The sequence below is a fragment of the Megalobrama amblycephala genome, linkage group LG20 (genome assembly GCF_018812025.1).
Source record: "Megalobrama amblycephala isolate DHTTF-2021 linkage group LG20, ASM1881202v1, whole genome shotgun sequence".
In the NCBI taxonomy this organism is placed as follows: Eukaryota; Metazoa; Chordata; class Actinopteri; order Cypriniformes; family Xenocyprididae; genus Megalobrama; species Megalobrama amblycephala.
In genome coordinates, this window is record NC_063063.1 from 12,948,536 (window position 1) to 12,960,435 (window position 11,900).

Genomic DNA, 11,900 nt, shown 5'->3' on the forward strand with positions numbered 1-11,900 from the left:
CTGTTTATCACAGCTGACACACAACAAAATGCTTCACGAAAAATAAAGCGCAGTTGATGAACGTACGACAAGGAAGCACAAAAAATGAACGTACAGTACACAAGAGTAAATACAAAGTGTTCGTTGTTAATCGCCAACAGCACAGCAGCTCCAGACAATCAAAACCCAGTGTTACTCACATGAGCGGATCAAAGCAGCCTCCACATCTGTTTTCAGGCCTTCCCACTTAGCTCTCTGCAGCGCTGGAAAGCTTTTCTAATATAAACATCATAAACCTTCATTCCAGTGATATTCTTTTGAGCTTTTGTATTGTCCAATTTCTCGTTCTGCAGTTTTTTCTTCTTATTTTCAAATCTCCCTGTTGCTCGTTCTGTCTCCTCGACCGTCATACGCCCCTTAATGCTGATTGGTTTAGATGTTTGTTGTTGGACTCAGCCGACTAACTTCCAAACAGTGTATTTAAAATATTACTGAATACCCCTTTAAATTACATTTTAAAATATATTACAATCGAAAACATTGATTTTAAATCATAATATTTCACTATTACTGTTTTATTATATATTTTTTGATCAAATAAATACAATCTTGGTGAACTTAAGAGACTTTAAATTACAAAAATCTACAAACGTTTGAACGGTTGTGTACTTAACACACAGACAGCCTAGAAAAGGCACAAGGTTCAGTTTAAAGAAATTTTTTCAGGAGAAGGAAGAAAGCACATTCAGAGCGAACCTGTTTCAGACTACTAAAAAGCTAGTCTGGATGAAAGCACAACTTTCAGCAGGAAATGATCTCAAACAGAAACGAGTGTTAACAGAAAGAGCAGCTCCACGTCTAAAAGGTGAGTGTTTCTATCATAACCACCTTATTTCAGAGATATTTTATTAATATTAATTCACATGACTGCCAGTGAAGGGGTTGCGTTGTTTCTCGTAAACCTTTGAAGACAAGAATCCTCTGTGCATGTGGACAAATTTGACAACAATTTAGAGGAAATGATGCAAGCACCAATGAGAATCAGGCTCGCATGGCACATTCCTGACTAAGGGTTAAAATTAAAACCTCTTGTGTTAGAAATGCTGTAGTAGTAAACACAACAAGTGCATAAACATTTTCATCAAGGGCGATGGAAATTAATTATTTCCTGATCATAGCGCAAAGGCCCATTAACGTGTTCCCTGCCTCAAATGACTAAGTATTGCATAGAAAACATGGCTTGACAGTCATGGCTTTGTGTTGATAGAAATGCAGGTTTGATGACTGTAACATTTTCAAGACATGGCTAGTTAGGTTTATGGTCTCCTGTGAATTTTTAGGTATTTAGACTTTAGAATGTTGATTACCACAAAATATCTCGATCACTATGTGTGTAAACATGATAATATTCAAATAACTTTCTAGTTACATTTAACCAGTGTCAGTCCAAAGCATAGCATCTTAAAGGTTTAAAAACCTCATAACCCGCGGTTATTTAAAGAGCTCTCTTTAGCTCTTTAGGTTATTCAGAAGCATATGTACACATCCGGCTTTATTCATTGGATCAGAAGTTATTCAATGAATGCTACATCCTTAGTGTGCACTAAAAATCACACCTTAAGGAAATCATGATTGTTAATCAGGGACTTTTTATTGCATTATCGGATTGCTTTTTTCCCCTTTTAAGAAGTATTTCTTAAAGGTTTCATCGTTTTTGTAATAATTTCCTGGCCAAAATCCAATTTTAAAACAGGGGAAAAGGCAATGAAAGCTAAACATTTTGCGTAAATTAGCTGTTTATGTTTATTATATGGGTGCTATTATCGTTGCACATCACTGATTTCCCAATTTCCTCTTTCAGTGCTGTTTACTTAGCCCTAAGCCTCTCATTTCACCCTGCTGACAATGCTTCAGTATAACGCAATAAATATATGCACAAAAAGAGGGTTTATTTACAAATATGAGGGGGAAAGATACAATTTTTATCTTAAGATTTGTACAACAACAGACAAGCCAAGCGAGCAACACTGTCACAATATTCCAAAACAAAAGGTGACACATTAATCTATGAACTGTAAACTGATTTTGATTAAAAAGCATAGCAAAAATGAGCTTTTACTCCTTACAGTAACAGTATTCCTAACGCCACGGCAGGGTAAAGGAATGCAGCCAGAGCTTGGAGTTTTTGGGGGGGTATCTTGGGCCTTTTAAGATCAAGCCTTGAAGCACTTTATGCTAAGTTAATTTACCCAAATATATCCACACCAGAGCGCACAACATCAACAATGCTGTTAATAGAAACCTGCTGATCCATAACAGTTTTAGAGTTAGATGTTCACTGGGGGCAGTGCAATATTTACCTTAATATCAGTGATCGATCAGAGGATTTGCAAGCCGGCATAAGGCGTTTAATTATAATTGCATCAGGATAGGTGTTGTAGTGGCAGCAGGATTTGAATAAGGTCACATCTCCGGCTAACCTTGCAAGTGTAATGCTATATTAAATGCCACTCATGTTAAGTGTGTTGAAACCTTTCTGATGCAGTCACTCCGTAATATAAAGGTTAAATTGAAAAATGTCCCCTCCTGAGCACAAAGCAAGCCATGATTGATACACCTTAGAAGGAAAATAAATGTTAACAGGCTTCCGTTCTAAACTCACAGCTTTATGAGTGATATGTATTCTAATAGAGTGTTTGGATCGCATTTAGTCAGACTTCATATAAATGGAAAAGGTCAGTCAGAGAGATTAAGGAGATTTGGAGAAGGTTAGACTGCACTTGTCTGACAGTTTGTTAATATTCAGTTATGTCTATTCAAATGTGCCAAAGCATTTCTATACCATTAATAAATATTTTCATGTCATGTGAAATGGACTTTCTTTATAAAAAGTATATATAAGTATATATAAATACACACACACACACACACACACACACACACACACACATACATATATATATATATATATATATATATATATATATATAGTATATATAAATACACACACACACACACACACATATATATATATATATATATATATATATATATATATATATATATATATATGTGTGTGTGTGTATATATATTCACAAATATATTTTATATATTTATGTAGAAAGTCATGAAATTTTTTATTAATGGTATACAAATGCTTTTATATATATATATAAAGAGGTATATAAGGGTATATAAGAGACCACTCTTTACATTTTTTAATTCTTGATGATAAATTTGTGCTTAATTTGAACATTATTAAAACTGGCTGAGATTTAGTGTTATTTATTTATAACCTGTTTGTGTTTAATGCTTCATTTTAATTATATCACAATTGTTTAGACAATTTTAATGTCTGAATATCTGTAATAAAATTGTTAGAAGATTAGAATTTAAATAGAAGATTTTCTCAAATCTTGAATCTTGAATGTTGTTGACTGGAAGAAATGAGGCCTTAAGCAATATATTCATATATTCAATAATTACTGCTTTATTGCCTTATATTGGCATTTAAACAATATATCGTAGATCTAAGCATTGCTCCTAAACCTACTAATTTAACAGATTTTTAATATATATATATATATATATATATATATATATATATATATATATATGCAGTCAAACCAAAACTTACTTAGACATTTTTGATATTTTTGATATATTTTTTCTAGTGGGTGCAGGACACTATAGTTAATTTATGTAAGTGCAAAATAAAGTAAACTGTGACATATTATAACCCAAAAATTCTTCATACAGTGGACTACCAGTAAAATTGATAAAAATTTGGAACCAGAAATTATTCTGATACTTTGACCTGACCATGTTTTTCTTAAGTGTTATCAATTTTTTCTGACACAGTTTAACTCTGAGATCTTTTCATATTTTATTACCATTTTTTAAAACTATAGTGAATAAATTGTATTAATGAATGAAATGTTCAAGGTGTCTGAATAAATTTTGTTTAGACTGTATATATAAATACACTCAAGGCTATGAGACACTGCAACCGAATCAGCAAAACAAGAATATTAGGACTGAGAATAGTGTAGCACATCTCACTTTTTCCTTTCGAAAAACTGTCATTCTGAAATCATCTTTGTCCAAAGTTTAAAGATGCTTTAAAATAAACAGAGATCCCCAAATAAAACATCAAAAGCAAAAAACACCCCGGGGAGGGCTTTAGATATGGAGAGCTCTGTTTTTGCCCAGGGGAGCATGTGCTCAGTCTATCAGTGATTGATACGGATCACAGACTGTCAAGGGCCAATGATACACATTATAAACAACATATGTAAACAATAGAGTCGTTCAGCAGTTGTGCAGTAAGCAGGGAATGCTGATTACACTAACCCCATAGCTATGTTAGAGCATTTGTTTGCAAACACTTCACTAACTACAAACCCATGTCCGAAACACCAACACACCTCAGGTGAGCATGAGATTTGTGGTTTATACTGTTTTTACTAGAGGAAAATTAAATCGCGAGTTATGTATTGGTAGTAAGGTCCTATTAGTTAACTTTAGTTAATGCATTCATGAGCAATACATTTGTTACAGCATTTATTAATCTTTGTTAACGTTAGTTAACAGTAATCCTCATGTCATGTTAGTCATGTTCATGTTAGTTCAGGTCCATTAAATAATATTAACAGATAAAGCTTTTGTTTTTAATAATGCTGTAACACTTTAGGTTACACTTTATTTGGTAACACTTTATTTTAGTTACACATGTTACATGTCGTTACTGTAGTAATAACTATAAATTATGCATAATTACATGTGACTAACCCTAAACCAAACCTTAATCCTAACCTTACCACTATAGTAAGTACATGTAGTTAATTGTCATTACTCGGTACTTAAATGTATAATTACACTGTAATACTGACACCTTAAAATAAAGTGTAACTCTTTGTAGTAAAAAAGTGTAAACAGTGTAATTATATATTTAAGTACTGAGTAATATTAACTAACAGTACTTACTATATAGTTAGGGTTAAGAGGGTTTGGTTTAGGGTTAGTTGCATGTAATTATGTATAATTTACTGTTATTACTATACAGTAAGTTATGTAACATGTAACGACACTAAAATAGTTTTACCACACTTTATTTTACAGCGACCTTGTTACATGTGTTACATGTAACTATAAATTAGGCATAACTACATGCAATGAATTCTAAACCAAACCCTAATCCTAACCCTACAGTAAGTACATGTAGTTAATTAACATTACTCAGTACTTAAATGTACAATTACACTGTAACAAGGACACCTTAAAAAAAAAAAGTGTAACCAATAATACATTAGTAAATGTTAAAAACATTAACTAAGATTAATAAATGCTTTAAAAGTATTTTCTATTGTTATTCCATGTTCACTAATGTTAACAAATGGAACCATATTGTAAAGTGTTACCTATGTTTGACATTAAAAGTCTAATTGGTTACATTTTATTTTAAAGCATCCTTGTTACATGGTGTATTTATGCACTTACGTACTGAGTAATAATAATTAACTACATACACGTACTATAGGGTTAGGATTGGGGTTTGGTTTAAGGTTAATTGCATGTAATTATGCATAATTTCTAGTTATTACTATAGTAACTACATGTAACATGTGTAACTGTAAAATAAAGTGTTACCGTCTAATTGACTGATTTAATCAGAGTCTATGCCTTCAAAAATTCATGACGAAGTGACCTTTTCAAAGTGAGCATTATACTGAAATGTATATTCTTAAACTCTTATTATTAATCATTAAATAATTCTATAGGCCTACTCATAAGTCACTTTGTGTATTCTTATTTAACAGCTTTGCTAACATGAGTGACAGCAGACTTACTGACAAGAGCACTAGCACACAATAAACTGCATGTGCCTACTGACAAGCCAATTTGCATTATGGGAAGGACTTTTTGCACACTATTGAAGCTTAATTTGTCTTTTTCAGGTATTTACTGAATTTGTTCTATAGTTTAGGTTACATGGTCCAGAAGTCGTAGATTGAGATGTTGTGGCTCCAGGTGGTGGATCACAGCTCCAGCTACACTGTTAGGGGCTCTGAACCCTGGCAGAGGGTCCGGCGTGGACAGAATATAGTCAATGCTGAATTTGATCTCGGGCTCAGGTTTACTGAGGGGTGGGTTGTTTTGGGCCGGTCTGTGACTAGTGTTCACAGGGCAGAAAGAATCTGAATCCGAGGATCTTACTGCAACGCCCTGATGAGTGTCCATGGCAACAAAGGGTTCGGCTGGCTCCTTCAGGCCCATTTTTAAGTTGCGTCTGCGGCGGCGGCGACGAAAGTTGCCATTTTCAAAGAGGTCCAGCATGGACTCGCAGCCTGTGGCGAACGTCCAGTAATTACCTTTTCCTTTCTCGTTACCTTCCGTACGGGGCACCTGAGGAAAACATGTAATCAGCAGCCAGTTACAGCAAACCCCTAAAGTTAAGAAAACCATTAGTAATAATGCCCTTGCAATTATAACTGTGGGTTTTCTTTACTTTTTCTTAAAACGTTTGTTGCAACTGAGCACAGATTTCAGAACTTCCAGTCATGCCTGGTTGCGCAGCATAACAAAACAATCTGGTTATATTTATATAATGAAAATTGTTCATCCACTTATTATTATTTTTTTTAATCTAGGTACTTTGCGTTTAGGTTTTAGCACACACATCCAGCCTCCGTAATACCTTTATGAAGCAGCTGTTTAGAGAGAGGTTATGACGAATTGAGTTTTGCCAAGCCCTCTGGTTGGATCTGTAATAAGGAAATCTCTTCATGATGAACTCGTAGATTCCAGATAGGGTAACTTTGTTCTCTGGGCTCTGCTGTATAGCCATCGCTATTAGCGCAATGTAACTAATAGAGAGAGAGAGACAGAAAACGCATGTCAGAGAAAGAGTCCGAGAAAATTTGTCCTTCAAAGAGGCTTGTATCCCCTAATTTAAGGGAATTAGAGATTTCATTTCATTCACACACACACCTACACACATAAATAATTAATAAGAAAATAATATGCTTTAAATGTTCTGAAACACGTTTTAATCTAGCTAACATTGCAAAAGCTTACAATATTTGCAAGTCTTCACTGATCAAGACAGCATAAAACTTATTGTCATAATATCCTTAATAAGTACAGTCAATTATTATTACATAATACATATTGTTGTTATTTTACATAGTATACAGCCTATATGATAAATTATATCTTTAAAATGATTTGATATTATTAATATAATATAATATAATATAATATAATATAATATAATATAATATAATATAAATAATATAATATAATATAATATAATAAACTTTCATTAATTACTTATACATAGGCCTATTATGCTCAACACTTTTTCTTATTAGGTTTTTTTTTTTTTATTTATATATATAAAATAATAAAAAACAATACAAGACAAAACAAAGTATTTTAAAATATATTTTACAATATTTTTAAAATATTTTAACAAAATATTAAAAATCGACAACTTTTACAACAAAGTATTTAATTTAATTTAGAAATTAATTGTAAAAGTGCTTAAATAAATTATTTGTATATCCTATAATATAATTAAAAAGTAATAAATAATAATACTGAAATACCTGTAAGCCGGACGACACACTTTCTTCTCTTCATCTGTGCCACAAGAGGGATATCCTTCTCCATCATAGTTAAAACAGTTATAAGGATATTGCGAGCTGTCAAACATCCTAAGACGTCCAGGGTGGCAAGCCTTGGTGATTTATAATGATAAAAAAAGGCTCTAGCTGGCCAAGACAAATGAAGCAGCTCTCATGAGAAGTGTGTGTGAGTGTGTGTGTTGTGGAAGTGACCGGCTGCTGCTCAGATGCTCATGTAATGGGCGTACATGACTGGAACTACTGTAAACGTCTGAACCCGGGGCGTGATCAACAAACTCTAGTCACTCATTCACTCTTTGATTCTGGGTGGTCCAGTCCTACTCGGGATTCGATGTTTTGTTTTGTTTTGTTTTGTCGTGTTTCTTTTTATAGTCTGACCCTCTTAACTATAATTGAATGACGAATGAAACATTAACAAACATGTTTGTCGTGTCTTTAGTCTTAACTCTTTCAGGTTGTTTGTGTTCCTCTCAAAAGTTGTGGCCCCTTGAATCACATATCTCTCGGCAACAACTCTTGGCTTCTGTAGATGCAATCTATAATGCGACATAATAGCCATAAATTGTGTTTCCGTGACTAAAAAGGGGATGTGTGTTCAAAAGAACATTAAGTGGCATGTGAGGGACTGAGAAACACGAGCAAACAGCCCGCGGCGCGAGATGTCTGTGTGTGGCCTGAGATCGATCTCGCTGCCTTGTTTGGACACAGCTCGGACATTGTGGACAAAAATCGTTCTTTTTTTAGTTATAGTCTCTACGCTTCGTCGAAATTTGGCCTTGATTTGACATTTTAGCAGGTGAGAATTAAACAATCAAGGATTAACGTCCAGTTGTTTTGCGTTATTTCGTTTTAAATGAAGTTAACAAACGCGAGTAATGATCACACAGATATTTGCGCTCATGTGGCGTTTCCTGTCTGACTCTGAGTGCACAGAGAGTGCGATCTGATAACGTTCCCTGCGGAATCCCGGTCCGTTCCCATGACGCCGTTTCCTCTGCTGGACCGTCTGCGGCCGCTCTGATTACTGCAGTCCGATTAGTGGTCCCTGTCCCCCCAGACCAGACTCACAGAAGACCATTACTGCACCAGCACAAAAACACTGTGCATCAGGGTCAGACATTAGCCAGGGCTCGAGGCAAAACTGCCCCAGATATTTAAAATGTGGGGGGCAAAAATGAATGAATTTCTCTATATTTTGTTTGTACCAAATGTTATAGGTATGGCGAGGCCAGAAATCTTAAAGTGGGTGGACCTTGGTGAAATAGAGTGGACCTCTATTTTTTGTCAAATATATATACTAAACAAGATAATGGTTCTGACAAAATTATAATTAAAAAATATAGCTACAATTTTAATTAATTATTGAAAAATATGTTTAAATAGATGATTAAATGATTCACTCATAAAGTTCAGTTTCATTTCTGGACAAATGAGCATTTTTGAAGGAATCTCTTGAATAAATGATTAAATAAAAAAATAATATTTTTTATTAGTCACTTGTGGCCACCAATTGATACAATCTTTATTTGAAGCGTCTATAATTTCAAAAAGATTTAGGCCTACTCAATTTTGATTTCTATACTGTAAACATCAGTTTATATCTAAAATATAAAATGTTATCCAAGTAGCCTATATTGTTCTGTATTATATCAATTTGAATGTTTGTTAGACAGAAATAATGCTGAAAAAACTTTCTGTGTTTTTTGTTTAGCCTATTAGGCCTATATTTTGAAACAGCCTAAACAAGATAAATATAAATTATAGCCTATAAAAAAACTAGAATACTGCTCAAATATTTAACTGGGATATTTAATTAGACATGATGAACTAAATAGTCCACTACAAAAAGGAAAAAGAAATGCCATATGGGACTCCGAACGAAGTGATTCACTGGAATGAATCAGACTTTCCAAAGCTACACATGAGAGGACCATTTAGATGAACCGATTCGCTAGACTGAATCTGTTTTTCCAAAGCGACACAAGAGAGGATGATCGTTTAAGACGAACCGATTCAACAGAATAAATTGGACTTAAAGGATTAGTTCACTTTCAAATGAAAATTTCCTGATAATTTACTCACCCCCATGTCATCTAAGATGTCCATGTCCTTCTCTCTTCAGCCGAAAAGAAATTAAGGTTTTTGATGAAAACATTCCAGGATTTTTCTCATAGTGGACTTCAATGGACTCCAAACGGTTGAAGGTCAAAATTACAGTTTCATTGCAGCTTCAAAGCGTTCTACATGATCCCAGATGAGGAATAAGGGTCTTATCTAGAGAAACCATCGTTCATTTTCTAAAAAAAATAAAAAATTATATACGTTTTAAGCTTTAATCTTAAACTAGTTCTCTTCTTTTTCTTCTCTATTAGAATTCCAGCAGTTTAGACACTGCTAAGTGTATTACTGCCCTCCACAGGTCAAAGTTTGAACTAATTGTTATATACTTGCACTAGCATATTGTATATGACAGTTTAGTTCCAAAGGTTCTGAAGGTATAGCATTCAATATATTTAATTTATAATGGATTTATGCCTCTGAATGCATTGACCTGCAGATAGGCTTTTAACATGTTTAGGCTTATAGCCTATTTAAATTACAAAATCTACATGAAATACATCAATGTATATTTATTGTGTTATTGAATATAATTTTCAGCTCCTTTTTATTTGAAAGAATTCCTTTTCTTTCAAATACCTTTTCTTTAATATTTTGAAAATATTTTATTTATTTACTTTATAATCGTAGTGTAGAAGTTTTTAACCTTTACAGGAACTGCTTAGCAAACTCATGGACCTCCAACATAAAACAAATTCCTGTGCTCAGTAACACTTCATAATACCTGTCGTTAAATACTTGAAAACATTATTAACATCTGCATTACTTACATTAATGTACCTAAATCTAATTATTTCTGAGGCTCTATTTCAGGGATGGGCAACTCCGGTCCTGGAGGGCCAGTGTCCTGCAGAGTTTATCTCCATCCCTGATAAAAACTCACTTGCCTATAACTTTCTACTAATCCTAAAGACCTTGATTAGCTGGTTCAGGTGTGTTTGATTAGGGTTGGAGCTAAACTCTGCTGGGCAGTGGCCCTCCAGGACTGAAGTTGCCCATCCCTGCTCTATTTTAAATACAGTCCCATTTTAGCCTATGTTAAAGTTGGACAGTTTTTAAAACTGTTCAGATGGATTATGATCATTAATTACCATTATGAGCTAATATACAGTATAACCATGTCATATTAACAGCCTAGAATTTTTCTAATCACTTTAATTGTAACGAGTGGTCATTAGCTGATCTAAAGATGATTGATCAGTTGGACAAATTTCTATTTCAAATTTAAATTTCAACAAATTTCTATATTTGATCACTTTAGAAAAAACAATTGCTCTAAAGGTGGTTTTGTAGCAATTAAATTAAAGCATATGTTTTCTGTAAGTACTTTTTTTAAAGATACAGTAACACTTCACAGCAAGGTTTCATTTGTTAACAGACAACATGAACTAACATTGAACAATACTTTTACAGTATTTATTAATCTAATGTTAATCTCAACATTAATTTCAAGATCAAAAGTTTATCTGTTAATGCACTGTGAACTAACATGAACATGAACATTTTTATTAACTAACATTAAAGGTGCCCTAGAACGTTCTTTCACAAGATGTAATATAAGTCTAAGGTGTCCCCTGAATGTGTCTGTGAAGTTTCAGCTCAAAATACCCCATAGATTTTTTTAAATTGATTTTTTTAACTGCCTATTTTGGGGCATCATTAACTATGCACCAATTCAGGCTGCGGCCTCTTTAAATCTCGCGCTCCCTGCCTCCCCCGAGCTCTCGACTATAAAACAGTGCATAAACAAAGTTCACACATCTAATATAACCCTCAAATGGATCTTTACAAGATGTTCGTCATGCATACTGCATGCATGCTTTGGATCATGTGAGTATAGTATTTATTTGGATGTTTACATTTGATTCTGAATGAGTTTGATAGTGCTCCGTGGCTAACGGGCTAAAGCTAACATTACACACTGTTGGAGAGATTTATAAAGAATGAAGTTGTGTTTATGAATTATACAGACTGCAAGTGTTTAAAAATGAAAATAGCGATGGCTCTTGTCTACATGAATACAGTAAGAAACGATGGTAACTTTAACCACATTTAACAGTACATTAGCAACATGCTAACGAAACATTTAGAAAGACAATTTACAAATATCACTAAAAATATCATGTAATCATGGATCATGTCAGTTATTATCGC

The 11,900-nt window shown here is 33.6% G+C and overlaps 1 protein-coding gene across 1 annotated transcript; it reads right to left on the reverse strand.

Moving 5' to 3' along the window:
- Nucleotides 1-5,224: 5,224 nt before the first annotated feature.
- Nucleotides 5,225-9,120, reverse strand: foxl3 (forkhead box L3). Its single transcript, XM_048170941.1, is given in 4 exon segments — nt 5,225-5,981; nt 5,983-6,384; nt 6,677-6,845; nt 7,590-9,120. Coding segments are annotated over 4 exon segments (693 nt in total). The 5' UTR covers nt 7,697-9,120; the 3' UTR covers nt 5,225-5,966.
- Nucleotides 9,121-11,900: the final 2,780 nt, after the last annotated feature.